Source organism: Macrobrachium nipponense, chromosome 33 (genome assembly GCF_015104395.2).
Source record: "Macrobrachium nipponense isolate FS-2020 chromosome 33, ASM1510439v2, whole genome shotgun sequence".
NCBI lineage: Eukaryota > Metazoa > Arthropoda > Malacostraca > Decapoda > Palaemonidae > Macrobrachium > Macrobrachium nipponense.
In genome coordinates this window covers 36,752,536-36,772,611 of record NC_087219.1, presented here as the reverse complement: position 1 = coordinate 36,772,611, position 20,076 = coordinate 36,752,536, and the positions used below count along the sequence as shown (strand labels likewise).

The 20,076-nt window shown below is 52.8% G+C and overlaps 1 protein-coding gene across 1 annotated transcript; it reads left to right on the top strand.

The window, feature by feature from the left end:
* The first annotated feature begins 681 nt into the window (after positions 1–681).
* Positions 682–1,500, top strand: LOC135202836 (uncharacterized). Its single transcript, XM_064232295.1, has one exon. It carries the CDS (start codon positions 682–684, stop codon positions 1,498–1,500), a length of 819 nt encoding a protein of 272 aa, XP_064088365.1.
* Positions 1,501–20,076: the final 18,576 nt, after the last annotated feature.

Sequence of the window (20,076 nt, the reverse complement as noted above, 5' to 3'; positions counted from 1 at the left end):
TTATCATTAGTATGCAGAACGGTGCCACGGATTAAGACCAAGTAATATATATCCTCTTGTCTTTACATTCTTTATATTTGTATATATGGCCCTGAACTGAAATGAAGATTATTATTATTATTATTATTATTATTATTATTATTATTATTATTATTATTATTATTATTATTATTATTATTATTATTATTATATTATTATTATTATTATACGTGTGTGCATTCAAGCTAAGGCCAAAAATATAGTCAACTGAAAAGAAAGACAAAACTGTATAAAGACCAGTCTTAAGTTTTTAAGAGAGAAAGAGAGAGAGAGAGAGAGAGAGAGAGAGAGAGAGAGAGAGAGAGAGAGAGATTCCCGGGAGAAAGAATGAGCGATGTCTGATTCGTAGTCATTCGCAGTCTTCATTCGCTTCTTCTCCGGAGCCGCTGGATTTCTGGGGATTCCCGAAACTTGAAGACTCCAGCTGGCATTTCAGGAAACCAGGCATCGGTGAGGATGATCGGTTTTTATCAACTTACGAAAATGATAAGTTTAAAAAATATTTTGTTATATTGTGTTTCTGTGGCAGCGCTCTGTTATACTATAAACGTCGGTGGACACGGTCTGCCGACAGCTCTAGGAATACTTGTTGGACCTGCAGTCTTGTGGACGATTGCGGGGACTATTTTTAATTACGTGGAAATGAACTTTAACATAGGAAGATTTAACCATCAGATTGATGTTCTCCGGCGTGAGAATTTTGACCTACAAATGGCAAATGAACTACTACTTCGACAAAATAGATCTCTAGAGGAAAAGCATCTGAAGGCTGATGATGAACTTGGCAAGGAAGAGAGTAATACGTTGGACTCATCCTACGTGGAACAGACTCTCAATCAAGGCGATCGCAGGAGGGCAGAACTCCGCTTACGAGAACTGAAAGAGGAAAACGCCGAGCTAAGAGAACGAGCTTTCAAGCTTGGAAACTCCATGGATCAAGACCAACGCCAGTTACAAGAATTGGCACAAAAACTTGTGGGGATGGAAACGGATTGGGCGGCAACAGCAGAGGTAGCCAAATCCAAAATGGAGGAACTGGAGGAGATGAGGAACAAGGATCAAAAACTCATCGCCAGTCTCCAGGACGAGTTGCGTCAATGCAAGGCTTCGTCTGACATCACCAGGAGGAGAATGTCTTTTCTCGAGGAGCAACTGGAAGAAGAGAAAAAGTCCAGGAAGGATCTTGAGGAGTTATATACAACAAAATTACAAAGTCAAGAACGGAGGATTGCCAAGGCAAATGAGGTCGTGGAACAACTCAATGCTCAGATCGTTCAACTCAACCAGGATAGTCACCTGAAGGACCAGGAGCTGTCGTCACTGAAAGCGAGAGTCGATGAGCTGGAGGAAGCCTACCGTGCCCTGGAGTCAGTGACGAGGAAATTGCAGGCAGAGAATGACGAACTAAAGCAGGAGAATTCTTTGCTCCACAGCCTCTTCGTGAACCCAAAAGCCCTTTAAACCTTCCTCCTTCTCCTCCCCATCCAAACCCTCAACCTTTCCCTCCAAACCCTCAACCTTTCCCCCCAAACCCTCAACCTTTCCCCCCAAACCCTCAACCTTTCCCTCCCTACGATAAACCTATCTATTCAGACACTCCTCTTTCGTCTAACCTTTTTACCAAAAACCCTGATCCTTTCCATTTTAGAAAAGTGATTCCCAACCACAAGAGAAATGAAAGGAAGAAAAAGAAGGATAATAATCAGTGGCAGGAAAGTGAGAACAGAAATCTGAGGGAGGCGATCAGAGATTTGAGGGAAGAGAACAGAAATATGAGGGAGGATATCAGAGATCTGAGGGAGGAGGGCAGGAATATGAGGGAAGATATCAGAGATCTCAGGGAGGATAGAAGGTATCTGAGGGAGGAGAACAGGGATCTGAAAGAGGAGATCAGAGATCTGAGGGAGGAGATCAGAGATCTGAGGAAGGAGATCAGGTACAGGCAGAATATTGAAGACATTCAGGAGATGATCAGGGACATCTGCCTAACAAATGAAATTTTTCAACCCGAAAACCCTATTCCTCCAAGTTCTCCCCCTGAGATGCCATTGAGTGATTATTCTGAGGCTATATCACAACAAAGGAATAATAAGACGATCAAAGAATGCAAAGAGGCTTTTCCACCTACAGACGAAACCCTACCGGAGATCACAAAGCAATTCATTGAAAATTTAAGGTCTCTGGAAATCCCTCTAGTCTGCATAGATGGTGTTTTCTCCCAAGGCCTCAGTTTAGCTGGTGAAGGTGTATTTGCTAGATGCTACAGATACCAATTTGCTGATCTGGATAAGCCTGTCATCATTAAAGTGTACAAGGAATTATTTGCTGCTACAAACGAAGTATTGAAAGAGGTGACAATGTTACAAAGAGTGGCAGACATAGATGGCACACCATGCGTTCTAGCCATGGCACCTATGGAGCCCTATGCTGTCATCATGGAGGATGGAGGTAACATTAGCTTCAATGATTGGATGATGACAGAGGCCAGACTGCCCAGGGAAGGACTCGAGATGCTTAAAAAAGTCTCTGAGGTACTTGCACAGATTCATCTCAGACAAGTTGTTCACACGGATTTGCACGGAAACAACATAGTCATTGATGAAGAAAGAAACCAACCAACTATTGTGGACTTTGGCGCAGCAGCAGACTTGAGGTACCATAACCCAGAATGTGATGTGGAAAACCTATATATGTTACTCGAAAGATGCTCACGAATTCTGAAATTCCCCTCCCTTCTCAAAAAAGCAATGCATCAAGAAAATACAACTGATTTTGGAGCTAAGACATTATCAAAATTTGTCCAACATTTGGATGTGCTTCTCGACATCCTAGATCAAATCAATCAAGGTCCAGAAAAGAAAAGTGAAAGAAACTGTGTTTACATTAAACTAAAAGAAAGAGATGAGACCATTAGCAACAAGGTAGCAAATGCTCATTTGAAACAGCTGGCTGTGGAAGCTGAGGAGAGAGAGAGCAATTTAGAAGTAGGAATATCTGCACTTAATACAACCTCAATACCCAAGAGTCAGAGATCTGAAATGTTTTGGAGGTCATAGGAAAATTGCCCAGTCCTCGTCTAGGATCTCCGCATTCCTGGCAATCTGTGGTACTTGGTGGGAGTGCTGAAGACCATCAGATCTCGGTCTCCGTCTAAGATCTTGGCGTCTCTGGTGATCTGTTGTGCTTGGTGGGAGCACTACAGACCACCTGTTCGACGTCTCATTCCTGAATATTGGCGATCCTGGCGATCTGTGGTGCTTAGTGGTAGCGCTACAGACCATCAGGTCGACATTTCCATCCAGAATCTTGGCATTGCTGGTGATGATCTGCGGTGCTTGGTGGGAGCACTACAGACCATCAAATCGACATCTCATTCCTGGATGTTGGCATTCCTGGTGATCTGTGGCGCTTGGTGGGAGCTCTGCAGACCATCGGGTCGAGGTCTCCATCCAGGATCTTAAAATTCATGGTGAACTGTGGCGCTTGGTGGAAGCGCTGCAGACTATCGGGTTGAAGTCTCCGTCCAGGATCTTGACTTTCGTGGTGATCTGTGGCGCTTGGTGGGAGCGCTGCAGACCATCGGGTCGAGGTCTTCATCCAGGATCTTGGCGTTCGTGGTGATCTGTGGCCACTTGGAGGGAGCTCCTGCAGACTCTTTCGGGTTTGAGGTCTCCATCCAGGATCTTGACTTTCGTGGAGATATGTGGCGCTTGGTTGGGAGCGCTGGCATACCATCAGGTTGAGGTCCTCCATCCAGGATCTTGCTTTCGTGGTGGATCTTTGGCGCCTTGGTGGAGCGCTTGCAGGGACATCGTTCAGGTCTCCTCCAGGATCTTGACTTTCGTGGAGATATGTGCGCTTGGTGGGAGCGCTGCAGACCATCGGGTGGGTGATTGTCTCATCCAGGATCTTGATTTCGTTTCATGGGAGATCTGTGGCACTTGGTGGGAGCTCTGCAGACCATCGGTTGAGGTCTCCATCCAGGATCTTGACCTTTCGTGGAGATATGTGGCGCTTGGTGGGAGCGCTGACAGTACCGATCGGGTTGAGGTCTCCATCCTAGGATCTTGACTTTCGTGGAGATATGTGGCGCCTTGGTGGGAGCGTCTGCAGACCATCGGGTTCAGGTCTCCATTTCAGGATCTGACGCTTTCGTGGTGACTCTGTGGCGCTGGTGGTGAGTTGGGCTGGCAGACCATCGGGTTGAGGTCTCCATCCAGGATCTTGACTTTCGTGGAGAACTGTGGCGCTTGGTGGGAGCGCTGCTGACCATCGGGTTGAGGTCTCCATCCAGGATCTTGACTTTCGTGGTGATCTGTGACGCTTGGTTGGAGCGCTGCAGACCATCGGGTTGAGGTCTCCATCCAGGATCTTGACTTTCGTGGTGATCTGTGGCGCTTGGTGGTGGAGCGCTGCAGACCATCAGGTTGAGGTCTCCATCCAGGATCTTGACTTTCGTGATGAACTGTGGCGCTTGGTGGGAGCGCTGCAGACCATCGGGTTGAGGTCTCCATCCAGGATCTTGACTTTCGTGGTAATCTGTGGCGCTTGGTGGGAGCGCTGCAGACCATCTGGTCGAAGTCTTCATCTAGGATCTTGACTTTCGTGGTGATCTGTGGCGCTTGGTGGGAGTGCTGCAGACCATCGGGTCGAGGTCTCCATCCAGGATCTTGACTTTCGTGATGAACTGTGGCGCTTGGTGGGAGCGCTGCAGACCATAGGGTTGAGGTCATCGTCCAGGATCTTGACTATTTCGTGAATGAACTGGTGGCGCTTGGGTGGGAGCCGCTGCAGACCATCAGGTTTGAGGGGTCCTCCTTCCCATCCAGGATATCTTTGACTTTCCGTGGTGATCCTGTGGCGGCTTGCTTTGTGGGAGCGCTGCAGTACCATCGGTCGAGGTCCCTCCCATTCCAGAGGATCTTGACTTTCGTGATGAACTGTGGTAACTGTGGCGCTTGGTGGGAGCGTTGCAGACCATCAGGTTAGAGGTCTCCGTCCCAGGATCTTGACTTTCGTGGTGATCTGTGGTGCTTGGTGGGAGGGACTTGCAGACCACCCCCGGGTCGAGGTCTCCATCCAGGATCTTGACTTTCGTGTGAACTGTGGCGCTTGGTTCGGTTGAGCGCTGCAGACCATAGGGTTGAGGGTCTCCGTCCAGGATCTTGACTTTCGTGATGAACTTTGTGGCGCTGGCGCTTGGTGGGAGCGCTGCAGACCATCACGTTGAGGTCTCCGTCCAGGATCTTGACTTTCGTGGTGATCTGTGGTGCTTGCTGGGAGCCGCACCATCGGGTTGAGGTCTCCATCAAGGATCCTTGACTTTCGTGATGAACTGTGGCGCTGGTGGGAGCGCTGCAGACCATCAGGTTCGAGGGTCTCCGTCCAGGATCTTGACCTTTAGTGGTGGATTCTGTGGTGCTGATGGAGCGCTTTGCAGACCATGGGTGAATGGTCTCATCAAGGATCTTGACTTTTAGTGATGAACTGGTGGCGCTGGTTGGGAGCGGCTGCAGGGACCATCGGTTGGATGTCTCCGTCAGGATCTGACTTTCCGTTGTGATCTGGGGTGGCTTGGTGGAGGGACTGCAGGGACCACGTGGTCGAGGGATTCCATCCCCAGGATCATTGACTTTCGTGATGAAACTGTGGCGCTTGGTGGGAGGCGTGCAGAGCCCATCAGGTTGAGGTTTCCGTCTAGGATCTTGACTTTCGTCGTGTATCTGTGGGCGCTTGTTTGGGGAGCGCTGGACAAGACCAGCGGGTCGAGGTTCCATCCACCAGGATCTTAAACTTTCGTTTGTGATCTGTGGTGGACGCTTAGGTGGGTAGCGCTGCAAGACCATCGAGGGTCGGAAGGTCTTCCATCCAGGATCTTGGCATTAGTGGGTGTTTCTGTGGCGCTTGGTGGGATGGAACTGCAGAACCATTGGGTCAAGGTCTCCATCTAGGATCTTGACTTTAGTGATGAAACTGTGAAATTGGTGGGAGCGCTGCAGACCATCTGTGGAGGGTCTCCATGGCCATGATCTTTACTTTCTTTCTTGGTCAATCTTTGTGTGGGCGTTGGTGGGAGCGCTGCAGACTTCCACTGGGTCGAGGTATCATTCCAAGGATCTTCTCCACTTGACTTTCGGGGATATCTGTGGCGCCTTGGTGTGGTTGGATGAGGCGCTGCAGACCATCGTGGGTCGGAGGTCTGCCCATCCAGTTATCGTTTTACTTTTCATGGTGATCTGTGGCGCTTGATTGGAGCGCTGCAGACCACTGGGTCGAGGTCTTCATGCAGGATCTTGGCATTCGTGGTGATCATTGGTGCTTGGTGGAGGACTGCAGACCATCGGGTCGAGGTTTCCATCTAGAATCCTGACTTTCGTGGTGAACTGTGGTGCTTGGTGGGATCGCTGCAGACCATCGGGTTGAGGTCTCCATCCAGGATCTAGACTTTCATGGTGATCTGTGTAGCTTGGTTGGAGCGCTGCAGACCATCGGGTGGAGGTCTTCATCTAGGATCTTGACTTTCATGGTGATCTGTGGCGCTTGGTGGGAGCGCTGCAGACCATCGGGTTTAGGTCTCCATCCAGGATCTTGACTTTCGTGTTGATCTGGTGTGCTTGGTGGGAGCGCTGCAGACCATCGGGTTGAGGTCTCCATCCAGGATCTTGACTTTCGTGGTGATCTGTGGCGCTTGGTGGGAGCGCTGCAGACCATTGGGTCGAGGTCTTCATCCAGGATCTTGGCGTTCGTGGTGATCTGTGGTGCTTGGTGGGAGGACTGCAGACCATCGGGTCGAGGTCTCCATCCAGGATCTTGACTTTCGTTGTGATCTGTGGTGCTTGGTGGGAGCGCCGCAGACCATCGTGTTGAGGTCTCCATCCAGGATCTTGACTTACGTGGTGATCTGTGATGCTTGGTGGGAGCGCTGCAGACTATCTGGTTGAGGTCTCCATCCAGGATCTTGACTTTCGTGGTGATCTGTGGTGCTTGGTGGGAGCGCTGCAGACCATCTGGTTGAGGTCTCCATCCAGGATCTTGACTTTCGTGGTGATCTGTGGTGCTTGGTGGGAGCGCTGCAGACCATCGGGTCAAGGTCTCCATCCAGGATCTTGACTTTCGTGGTGATCTGTGGTGCTTGGTGGGAGCGCTGCAGACCATTTGGTCAAGGTCTCCATCCAGGATCTTGGCGTTCGTGGTGATATGTAGCGCTTGGTGGGAGCGCTGCAGACCATCTGGTTGAGGTCTCCATCCAGTATCTTTTCTTTCATGGTGATCTGTGGCGCTTTGTGGGAGCGCTGCAGACCACTGGGTCGAGGTCTTCATCCAGGATCTTGGCGTTCGTGGTGATCTGTGGTGCTTTGTGGAAGCGCTGAAGACCATCGGATTGAGGTCTTCATCCAGGATCTTTACTTTCATGGTGATCTGTGGCGCTTGGTGGGAGCGCTGGCAGACCTTGACTTTCGTGTAACTTTGGCGCTTAGTGTGAGCCCTGCAGACCATCGGGTCGAGGTCTCCATCCAGGATCTTGACTTTCGTGGTGAACTGTTGCGCTTGGTGGGAGCGCTGCAGACCATCGGGTCAAGGTCTTCATCCAGGATATTGACTTTCGTGGTGAACTGTGGCGCTTGGTGGGAGGACTGCATACTATCGGGTCGAGTTCTCCATCCAGGATATTGTCATTCCTGGTGATATTGGGGGCTTGGTGGGAGCACTGCAGATCATCGGGTCGAGGTCTCCATCCAGGATCTTAAAATTCATGGTGAACTGTGGCGCTTTGTGGAAGCGCTGCAGACTATCAAGTTGAAGTCTCCATCCAGAATCTTGACTTTCTTGGTGATCTGTGGCACTTGGTGGGAGCGCTGCAGACCATCGGGTTGAGGTCTCCATCCAGGATCTTGACTTTTGTGGTGATATGTGACGCTTGTAGAGAGCGCTGCAGACCATCGGGTTGAGGTCTCCATCCAGGATCTTGACTTTCGTGATGAACTGTGGCGCTTGGTGGGAGCGCTGCAGACCATCGGGTTGAGGTCTCCATCCAGGATCTTGACTTTCGTGGTGATCTGTGGCACTTGGTGGGAGCGCTGCAGACCATCGGGTTGAGGTCTCCATCCAGGATCTTGGCTTTCCTAGTGATCTGTGGGGCTTGGTGGGAGCACTGCAGACCATCGGGTCGAGGTCTCCATCCAGGATCTTGACTTTCGTGATGAACTGTGGCTCTTGGTGGGAGCGCTGCAGACCATCGGGTTGAGGTCTCCATCCAGGATCTTGACTTTCGTGGTGATCTGTGGCGCTTGGTTGGAGCGCTGCAGACCATCGGGTTAAGGTCTCCATCCAGGATCTTGACTTTCGTGATGAACTGTGGCGCTTGGTGGGAGCCCTGCAGACCATCGGGTTGAGGTCTCCATCCAGGATCTTGACTTTCGTGATGAACTGTGGCGCTTGGTGGGAGCACTGCAGACATTGGGTGAGGTCTCCGATCCAGGTCTTGACTTTCGTGATAACTGTGGCGCTTGTGAGCTCTGTGGCCCTTGGCAGCCTCGGTAGGTCTCATCCAGATCCCTACTTTCTTTGTGATGAACTGTGGCGCTTGGTGGGAGCGCGGTGGCAGAAACATCGATTTGAGGTCTCCATCCAGGATCTTGACTTTCAAGATGAACTGTGGCGCTTGGTGGGAGCGCTGCAGACCATCGGGTTGAGGTCTCCATCCAGGATCTTGACTTTCGTGATGAACTATGGCGCTTGGTTGGAGCGCTGCAGACCATCGGGTTGAGGTCTCCATCCAGGATCTTGACTTTCGTAAGAAACTGTGGCGCTTGGAGGGAGCGCTGCAGACCATCGGGTCGAGGTCTTCATCTAGGATCTTGACTTTTGTGGTGATCTGTGGTGCTTGGTGGGAGCGCTGCAGACCATCGGGTCTAGGTGTCTCCATAGAAGGGATCTTGATTTTCGTGGAGATCTGTGGCGCTTAGGTGAGGAGCGCTGCAGCCATCGGGTTGTGGTCTCCATCCAAGGATTCTTGAACTTTCGTAAAAGAAACCTGTGGGCGGCTTGGAGGGGAGCGCTGGCAGACCATACGGGTCGAGGTCTTTCATCTTAGGAATCTTGACGTTTTGTGGTGGATCTGTGGTGGATTGGTGGGAAGGGCGCTGCAAGACCATCGGGTCTATGGCTCCATCCAAAGGAATCTTGGATTTTTCGTGGAGAATCTGTGGCGCTTTAAGTGGGAGCGCTGGCAGACCATTGGGTCGAGGTCTTCATCCAGGATCTTGGCGTTCGTGGTGATCTGTGGCGCTTGGTGGGAGGACTGCAGACCATCGGGTCGTGGTCTCCATCTAGGATCTTGACTTTCGTGATGAACTGTGGCTCTTGGTGGGACACTGCAGACCATCTGGTTGAGGTCTCCATCCATGATCTTGACTTTCGTGGTGATCTGTGGTGCTTGGATTTAGTGCTGCAGACCATCGGGTCGAGGTCTCCATCCAGGATCTTGACTTTAGCGATGAACTGTGGCGCTTGGTGGGAGCGCTGCAGACCATCTGGTTGAGTCTCTCCATCCATGATCTTGATATCGTGGTGATCTGTGGTGGTTGGTGTGAGCGGCTGCAAACCACCACAAGTCGAGGTCTCCATCCAGGATCTTGACTTGCGTGGTGATCTGTGGCGCTTCGTGGGAGCGCTGCAGACCATCGGGTCGAGGTCTCCATCCAGTATCTTTACTTTCATGGTGATCTTTGGTGCTTGGTGGGAGGACTGCAGACCATCGGGTCGAGGTTTCCATCCAGGATCTTGACTTTCGAGGTGAACTGTGGCATTTGGTGGGAGCGCTGCAGACCATCGGGTTTAGGTCTCCATCCAGGATCTTGACTTTCGTGGTGATCTAGGGCGCTTGGTGGGAGAGCTGCAGACCATGCGGTTTAGGTCTCCATCCAGGATCTTGAGTTTTGTGGTGAACTGTGGCGCTTGGTGGGAGCGCTGCAGACCATTGGGTCGAGGTCTCCATCCAGGATCTTGACTTTCGTGGTGAACTGTGGCGCTTGGTGGGAGCTCTGCAGACTATCGGGTCGAGGTCATCATCCAGGATCTTGACTTTAGCGATGAACTGTGGCGCTTGGTGGGAGCGCTGCAGACCATCTGGTTGAGGTCTCCATCCATGATCTTGATATCGTGGTGATCTGTTGTGGTTGGTGTGAGCGCTGCAGACCATCAAGTCGAGGTCTCCATCCAGGATCTTGACTTTCGTGGTGATCTGTGGCGCTGGTGGGAGCGCTGCAGACCATACGGTCGAGGTCTCCATCCATTATCTTTACTTTCATGGTGATCTGTGGTGCTTGGTGGAAGGACTGCAGACCATCGGGTCGAGGTCTCCATCCAGGATCTTGACTTTCGTGGTGAACTGTGGCGCTTGGTGGGAGCGCTGCAGACCATCGGGTTGAGGTCTCCATCCAAGGTCTTGACTTTCATAATTGATCTGTGGCGCTTGGTGGGAGCACTGCAGACCATCGGGTCGAGGTCTTCATCCAGGATTTTGACTTTTGTGGTGAACTGTGGCGCTTGGTGGAAGCGCTGCAGTCTATCGGATTGAGGTCTCCATGCAGGATCTTTACTTTCATGGTGATCTGTGGCCTTTGGTGGGAGTGCAGCAGACCTTGACTTTCATGGTGAACTTTGGCTCTTAGTGGGAGCGCTGCAGACCATCAGGTTTAGGTCTCCATCCAGGATCTTGACTTTCGCGGTGATCTATGGCGCTTGGTGGGAGCGCTGCAGACCGTCAGATCGAGGTCTTCATCTAGGATCTTGACTTTCGTGGTGAATTGTGGCGCTTGGTGGGAGCGCTGCAGACCATCGCGTCGAGGTCTTCATCTAGGAGCTTGACTTTCGTGGTGATCTGTGGGTGCTTGTGGGAAGCGCTGCAGGCTATCGGGTCGAGCCCAGTCTCCATCCAGGATCTTGACTTTTGTGGAGTTCTGTGGCGCTTGGTGGGAGCGCTGTAGACCATCGGGTCGAGGTCTCCATCCAGGATCTTGACTTTTGTGGAGTTCTGTGGCGCTTTGAGGGAGCGCTGCAGACCATCAGGTCGAGGTCTCCATCCAGGATCTTGCCTTTTGTGGAGTTCTGTGGCGCTTAGAGGGAGCGCTGCAGACCATTGGGTCGAGGTCTTCATCCAGGATCTTGGCGTTCGTGGTGATCTGTGGCGCTTGGTGGGAGCGCTGCAGACCATCGAGTCGAGGTCTCAATCCAGGATGTTGACTTTCGTGATGAACTGTGGCGCTTGGTGGGAGAGCTACAGACCATATGGTTGAGGTCTCCATCCAGGATCTTGACTCTTGTGGTGATCTGTGGTGCTTGGTGGGAGAGCTGCAGACCATCGGGTCGAGGTCTCCATCCAGGATTCTGACTTTCATGGTGATCTGTGGCGCTTGGTGGGAGCGCTGCAGACATTGGGTCGAGGTCTTCATTCCAGGATCTTGACTTTAGTGATGAACTGTTGCGCTTGGTGGGAGCGCTGCAGACCATCTGGTTGAGGTCTTCCATCCATGATCTTGACTTTCGTGGTTGATCTGTGGTGCTTGGTGGGAGCGCTGCAGAGCATTGGGTCGAGGTCTCCATCCAGGTTCTTGACTTTCGTGGTGATCTATGGCTCTTGGTGGGAGCGCTGCAGACCATTGGGTCGAGGTCTCCATCCAGTATCTATACTTTAATGGTGATATTGGCGCTTGGGGTGGTAGCGCTGCAGACCATTGGGTGAAGGTCTCCATCCAGTATCTATACTTTCATGGTGATCTGTGGCACTTGGTGGGAGCGCTGCAGACCATTGGGACGAGGTCTTCATCCAGGATCTTGGCGTTCGTGGTGATCTGTGGCACTTGGTGGGATGACTGCAGACCATCGGTTCGAGGTTTCCATCCAGGATCTTGACTTTCGTGGTGAACTGTGGCGCTTGGTGGGAGCACTGCAGACCAACGGGTCGAGGTCTTCATCCAGGATCTTGACTTTCGTGGTGAACTGTGGTGCTTGTTGGAAGCGCTGCAGACCAACGGGTCAAGGTCTTCATCCAGGATCCTGACTTTCGTGGTGAACTGTGGTGCTTGGTGGAAGCGCTGCAGACCATCGGAATGAGGTCTCCATCCAGGATCTTTACTTTCAAGGTGATATGTGGCGCTTGGTGGGAGCGCTGCAGACCTTGACTTTCGTGGTGAACTTTGGCGCTTAGTGTGAGCGCTGCAGACCATTGGGTTTAGGTCTTCATCCAGGATCTTGACTTTCGTGGTGATCTGTGGCGCTTGGTGGAAGCGCTGCAGACTATCGGGTTGAAGTCTCCGTCCAGGATCTTGACTTTCGTGGTGATCTGTGGCGCTTGGTGGGAGCGCTGCAGACCATCGGGTCGAGGTCTTCATCCAGGATCTTGGCGTTCGTGGTGATCTGTGGCACTTGGTGGGAGCTCTGCAGACCATCGGGTTGAGGTCTCCATCCAGGATCTTGACTTTCGTGGAGATATGTGGCGCTTGGTGGGAGCGCTGCAGACCATCGGGTTGAGGTCTCCATCCAGGATCTTGACTTTCGTGGTGATCTGTGGCGCTTGGTGGGAGCGCTGCAGACCATCGGGTTCAGGTCTCCATCCAGGATCCTGACTTTCGTGGTGATCTGTGGCGCTTGGTGGGAGCGCTGCAGACCATCGGGTTGAGGTCTCCATCCAGGATCTTGACTTTCGTGGAGATATGTGGCGCTTGGTGGGAGCGCTGCAGACCATCGGGTTGAGGTCTCCATCCAGGATCTTGACTTTCGTGGTGATCTGTGGCGCTTGGTGGGAGCTCTGCAGACCATCGGGTTGAGGTCTCCATCCAGGATCTTGACTTTCGTGGAGATATGTGGCGCTTGGTGGGAGCGCTGCAGACCATCGGGTTGAGGTCTCCATCTAGGATCTTGACTTTCGTGGAGATATGTGGCGCTTGGTGGGAGCGCTGCAGACCATCGGGTTCAGGTCTCCATTCAGGATCTTGACTTTCGTGGTGATCTGTGGCGCTTGGTGGGAGGGCTGCAGACCATCGGGTTGAGGTCTCCATCCAGGATCTTGACTTTCGTGGAGAACTGTGGCGCTTGGTGGGAGCGCTGCTGACCATCGGGTTGAGGTCTCCATCCAGGATCTTGACTTTCGTGGTGATCTGTGACGCTTGGTTGGAGCGCTGCAGACCATCGGGTTGAGGTCTCCAACAGGACCTTGACTTTAGTTTGGTGGATGCTGTGGCGCTTGGTTGGTGGGAGCGCAGCAGACCATCAGGTTGAGGTCTCCATCCAGTATCTTGACTTTCGTGGTAATCTGTGGCGCTTGGTGGGAGCACTGCAGACCATCGGGTTGAGGTCTCCATCCAGGATCTTGACTTTCGTGGTAATCTGTGGCGCTTGGTGGGAGCGCTGCAGACCATCTGGTCGAGGTCTTCATCTAGGATCTTGACTTTCGTGGTGATCTGTTGCGCTTGGTGGGAGTGCTGCAGACCATCGGGTCGAGGTCTCCATCCAGGATCTTGACTTTCGTGATGAACTGTGGCGCTTGGTGGGAGCGCTGCAGACCATAGGGTTGAGGTCATCGTCCAGGATCTTGACTTTCGTGATGAACTGTGGCGCTTGGTGGGAGCGCTGCAGACCATCAGGTTGAGGTCTCCGTCCAGGATCTTGACTTTCGTGGTGATCTGTGGTGCTTGGTGGGAGGACTGCAGACCACCGGGTCGAGGTCTCCATCCAGGATCTTGACTTTCGTGATGAACTGTGGCGCTTGGTGGGAGCGCTGCAGACCATAGGGTTGAGGTCTCCGTCCAGGATCTTGACTTTCGTGATGAACTGTGGCGCTTGGTGGGAGCGCTGCAGACCATCACGTTGAGGTCTCCGTCCAGGATCTTGACTTCCGTGGTGATCTGTGGTGCTTGGTGGGAGCCCTGCAGACCATCGGGTTGAGGTCTCCATCAAGGATCTTGACTTTCGTGATGAATTGTGGCGCTTGGTGGGAGCGCTGCAGACCATCAGGTTGAGGTCTCCGTCCAGGATCTTGACTTTCGTGGTGATCTGTGGTGCTTGGTGGGAGGACTGCAGACCACCGGGTCGAGGTCTCCATCCAGGATCTTGACTTTCGTGATGAACTGTGGCGCTTGGTGGGAGCGCTGCAGACCATCAGGTTGAGGTTTCCGTCTAGGATCTTGACTTTCGTGGTGATCTGTGGTGCTTGGTGGGAGCGCTGCAGACCATCGGGTCGAGGTCTCCATCCAGGATCTTAACTTTCGTTGTGATCTGTGGCGCTTGGTGGGAGCGCTGCAGACCATCGGGTCGAGGTCTTCATCCAGGATCTTGGCGTTCGTGGTGTTCTGTGGCGCTTGGTGGGAGGACTGCAGACCATTGGGTCAAGGTCTCCATCTAGGATCTTGACTTTAGTGATGAACTGTGGCGCTTGGTGGGAGCGCTGCAGACCATCTGGTGGAGGTCTCCATCCATGATCTTTACTTTCTTGGTAATCTGTGGTGCTTGGTGGGAGCGCTGCAGACCACTGGGTCGAGGTCTTCATCCAGGATCTTGGCGTTCGTGGTGATCATTGGTGCTTGGTGGAGGACTGCAGACCATCGGGTCGAGGTTTCCATCTAGAATCCTGACTTTCGTGGTGAACTGTGGTGCTTGGTGGGATCGCTGCAGACCATCGGGTTGAGGTCTCCATCCAGGATCTAGACTTTCATGGTGATCTGTGTAGCTTGGTTGGAGCGCTGCAGACCATCGGGTTGAGGTCTCCATCCAGGATCTTGACTTTCGTGTTGATCTGGTGTGCTTGGTGGGAGCGCTGAAGACCATCGGGTTGAGATCTCCATCCAGGATCTTGACTTTCGTGGTGATCTGTGGCGCTTGGTGGGAGCGCTGCAGACCATTGGGTCGAGGTCCTCATCCAGGATCTTGGCGTTCGTGGTGATCTGTGGTGCTTGGTGGGAGGACTGCAGACCATCGGGTCGAGGTCTCCATCCAGGATCTTGACTTTCGTTCTGATCTGTGGTGCTTGGTGGGAGCGCTGCAGACCATCGTGTTGAGGTCTCCATCCAGGATCTTGACTTACGTGGTGATCTGTGATGCTTGGTGGGAACGCTGCAGACTATCTGGTTGAGGTCTCCATCCAGGATCTTGACTTTCGTGGTGATCTGTGGTGCTTGGTGGGAGCGCTGCAGACCATCTGGTTGAGGTCTCCATCCAGGATCTTGACTTTCGTGGTGATCTGTGGTGCTTGGTGGGAGCGCTGCAGACCATCGGGTCAAGGTCTCCATCCAGGATCTTGACTTTCGTGGTGATCTGTGGCGCTTGGTGGGAGCGCTGCAGACCATTTGGTCAAGGTCTCCATCCAGGATCTTGGCGTTCGTGGTGATATGTAGCGCTTGGTGGGAGCGCTGCAGACCATCTGGTTGAGGTCTCCATCCAGTATCTTTTCTTTCATGGTGATCTGTGGCGCTTGGTGGGAGCGCTGCAGACCACTGGGTCGAGGTCTTCATCCAGGATCTTGGCGTTCGTGGTGATCTGTGGTGCTTGGTGGAAGCGCTGAAGACCATCGGATTGAGGTCTTCATCCAGGATCTTTACTTTCATGGTGATCTGTGGCGCTTGGTGGGAGCGCTGCAGACCTTGACTTTCGTGGTGAACTTTGGCGCTTAGTGTGAGCCCTGCAGACCATCGGGTCGAGGTCTCCATCCAGGATCTTGACTTTCGTGGTGAACTGTTGCGCTTGGTGGGAGCGCTTCAGAACATCGGGTCAAGGTCTTCATCCAGGATATTGACTTTCGTGGTGAACTGTGGCGATTGGTGGGAGGACTGCATACTATCAGGTCGAGTTCTCCATCCAGGATATTGTCATTCCTGGTGATATTGGGGGCTTGGTAGGAGCACTGCAGATCATCGGGTCGAGGTCTCCATCCAGGATCTTAAAATTCATGGTGAACTGTGGCGCTTTGTGGAAGCGCTGCAGACTATCAAGTTGAAGTCTCCATCCAGAATCTTGACTTTCTTGGTGATCTGTGGCACTTGGTGGGAGCGCTGCAGACCATCGGGTTGAGGTCTCCATCCAGGATCTTGACTTTTGTGGTGATATGTGACGCTTGTAGAGAGCGCTGCGGACCATCGGGTTGAGGTCTCCATCCAGGATCTTTACTTTCGTGATGAACTGTGGCGCTTGGTGGGAGCGCTGCAGACCATCGGGTTGAGGTCTCCATCCAGGATCTTGACTTTCGTGGTGATCTGTGGCACTTGGTGGGAGCGCTGCAGACCATCGGGTTGAGGTCTCCATCCAGGATCTTGGTTTTCCTAGTGATCTGTGGCGCTTGGTGGGAGCACTGCAGACCATCGGGTCGAGGTCTCCATCCAGGATCTTGACTTTCGTGATGAACTGTGGCGCTTGGTGGGAGCGCTGCAGACCATTGGGTTGAGGTCTCCATCCAGGATCTTGACTTTCGTGGTGATCTGTGGCGTTTGGTTGGAGCGCTGCAGACCATCGGGTTAAGGTCTCCATCCAGGATCATGACTTTCGTGATGAACTGTGGCGCTTGGTGGGAGCCCTGCAGACCATCGGGTTGAGGTCTCCATCCAGGATCTTGACTTTCGTGATGAACTGTGGCGCTTGGTGAGAGCACTGCAGACCATCGGGTTGAGGTCTCCATCCAGGATCTTGCCTTTCGTGATGAACTGTGGCGCTTGGTGGGAGCGCTGCAGACCATCGGGTTGAGGTCTCCATCCAGATCTTTACTTTCGTGATGAACTGTGGCGCTTGTTGGAGCGCTGCAGACCATCGAGTTGAGGTCCTCCATTTCCAATTGAGGTCCTCATCAGATCTTGCTTTCAAGATGAACTGTGGCCCTTGGTGGGAGCGCTGCAGACCATCGGGTTGAGGTCTCCATACCAGGATCTTGACTTCGTGATGAACTATGGCGCTTGGTTGGGTAGCGCTTGAGACCATGGGTAGAGGTCTCAATCCAGATCTATACTTCATGGTGATCTGCGGCACTTGGTGGGAGCGCTGCAGACCCATTGGGTGAGGTCTTCATCCAGGATCTAGGCGTTCGTGGAGATTGTGGCACTTCGGGGGGATGACTGCAGACCATCGGTTCTGGTTACATCAAGGATCTGACTTTTTTTTTTCGTGGTGAAACCTGTGGCGCTGGTGGGAGCACTGCAGACCAACGGGTCGAGGTCTTCATCCAGGAATCTTGACTTGCCGTGTGGTGAACTGTGGGCTGGTGGAAGCCTGCAGGCCAACGGGTAAGGTCTTCATCCCAGGATCCGACTTTCGTGGTGAACGGTGAGTGCTTGATGGAAGCGTTCGACCATCGGAATGAGGTACTCACAAGGAATCTTACTTTCAACGGTGATACTGGCGATCGGCAGGATCGCTGCAGACCTGACTTGCGTGGTGAACCTTGGCGCTTAGCTGTGAGCGCTGCAGACCATTGGGTTTAGGTCTTCATCCAGGATGGTGACTTACGGGGTGATCTGTGGCGCTTTTGTTGTTAGCACTGGCAGACCATGGGGTAGGTCTCCATCCAGGGATCTAGACTTTTGTGGTGAAACGGTGGCGCTTGGTGCGAGCCAAGCAGAAATCGGGTTCGAGGGCTCCATCCAGGATCTTGACTTTCGTGGTGATCTGTGGCGCTTGGTGGGAGCCCTGCAGACCATCGGGTCGAGGTCTTAATCCAGGATCTTTACTTTCGTGGTGATCTGTGGCGCTTTGTGGGAGCGCTGCAGACCATTGGTTCAAGGTCTCCATCCAGGATCTTGGCGTTCGTGGTGATAGTAGCGCTTGGTGGGAGCGCTGCAGACCATCTGGTTGAGGTCTCCATCCAGTATCTTTTCTTTCATGGTGATCTGTGGCGCTTGGTGGGAGCGCTGCAGACCACTGGGTCGAGGTCTTCATCCAGGATCTTGGCGTTCGTGGTGATCTGTGGTGCTTGGTGGAAGCGCTGAAGACCATTGGATTGAGGTCTTCATCCAGGATCTTTACTTTCATGGTGATCTGTGGCTCTTGGTGGGAGCGCTGCAGACCTTGACTTCGTGTGAACTTTGGCGCTTAGTGTAGCCCTGCAGACCATCGTCGAGGTCTCCATCCGGATCTTGACTTTTCGTGGTGAACTGTTGCGCTTGGTGGGAGCGCTTCAGAACATCGGGTCAAGGTCTTCATCCAGGATATTGAACTCGGTTTCGTGGTGAACTGTGGCGATTGGTGGGAGGACTGCATACTATCAGGTCGAGTTCTCCATCCAGGATATTGTCATTCCTGGTGATATTGGGGGCTTGGTAGGAGCACTGCAGATCATCGGGTCGAGGTCTCCATCCAGGATCTTAAAATTCATGGTGAACTGTGGCGCTTTGTGGAAGCGCTGCAGACTATCAAGTTGAAGTCTCCATCCAGAATCTTGACTTTCTTGGTGATCTGTTTCACTTGGTGGGAGCGCTGCAGACCATCGGGTTGAGGTCTCCATCCAGGATCTTGACTTTTGTGGTGATATGTGACGCTTGTAGAGAGCGCTGGCGGACATCGGGTTGAGGTCTCCATCCAGGATCTTTACTTTCGTGATGAACTGTGGCGCTTGGTGGGAGCGCTGCAGACCATCGGGTTGAGGTCTCCATCCAGGATCTTGACTTTCGTGGTGATCTGTGGCGCTTGGTGGGAGCGCTGCAGACCATCGGGTTGAGGTCTCCATCCAGGATCTTGGTTTTCCTAGTGATCTGTGGGGCCTTGGTGGGAGCAAAACTGCAGGACCATCGGGGTCGAGGTCTCCATCCAGGATCAAATTGACATTTCGTGATGAACTAGAATGGCGACTTGGTTGGGAGCGCATGTCAGACCCAGTTGGTTTGAGGGGTCCTCCATCCAGGATCTTGACTTTTCGTGGTGGGGATCTGTTGGCGTTTTGGTTGGAGCGCTGCAGACCCATCGGGTTAAGGTCTCCATCCAGGATCATGACTTTCGTGGATGAACTGTGGCGCTTGGTGGGAGCCCTGCAGACACATCGGGTTTGAGGTCTCCCCCATCCAGGATCTTGACTTTGCGTGTGTGGATGAAACTGTGGGCGCTTGGTGAGAGCACTGCGACCATCGGGTTGAGTTCTCCATCCAGATCTTGCTTTCGTGATGAACTGTGGGCGCTGGTGGGAGCGCTGCAGACCATCGGTTTGAGGGTCTCCATCCAGGATCTTTACTTTCGTGATGAACTGTGGCGCTTGGTTGGAGCGCTGCAGACCATCGAGTTGAGGTCTCCATCCAGGATCTTGACTTTCAAGATGAACTGTGGCCCTTGGTGGGAGCGCTGCAGACCATCGGGTTGAGGTCTCCATCCAGGATCTTGACTTTCGTGATGAACTATGGCGCTTGGTTGGAGCGCTGCAGACCATCGGGTTGAGGTCTCCATCCAGGATCTTGACTTTCGTAAGAAACTGTGGCGCTTGGTGGGAGCGCTGCAGACCATCGGGTTGAGGTCTCCATCCAGGATCTTGACTTTCGTGGTGATCTGTGGCGCTTGGTGGGAGCGCTGCAGACCATCGGGTCGAGGTCTTCATCTAGGATCTTGGCTTTTGTGGTGATCTGTGATGCTTGGTGGGAGCGCTGCAGACCATCGGGTCTAGGTCTCCATCCAGGATCTTGATTTTCGTGGAGATCTGTGGCGCTTAGTGGGAGCGCTGCAGACCATTGGGTCGAGGTCTTCATCCAGGATCTTGGCGTTCGTGGTGATCTGTGGCGCTTGGTGGGAGGACTGCAGACCATCGGGTCGTGGTCTCCATCTAGGATCTTGACTTTCATGATGAACTGTGGCTCTTGGTGGGACACTGCAGACCATCTGGTTGAGGTCTCCATCCATGATCTTGACTTTCGTGGTGATCTGTGGTGCTTGGATTTAGTGCTGCAGACCATCGAGTCAAGGTCTCCATCCAGGATCTTGACTTTAGCGATGAACTGTGGCGCTTGGTGGGAGCGCTGCAGACCATCTGGTTGAGGTCTCCATCCATGATCTTGATATTGTGGTGATCTGTGGTGGTTGGTG

Bases quoted from the DNA above. Each gene is read 5' to 3' on its own strand.
- LOC135202836 (XM_064232295.1), top strand. From the start codon at position 682: ATGAACTTTAACATAGGAAGATTTAACCATCAGATTGATGTTCTCCGG.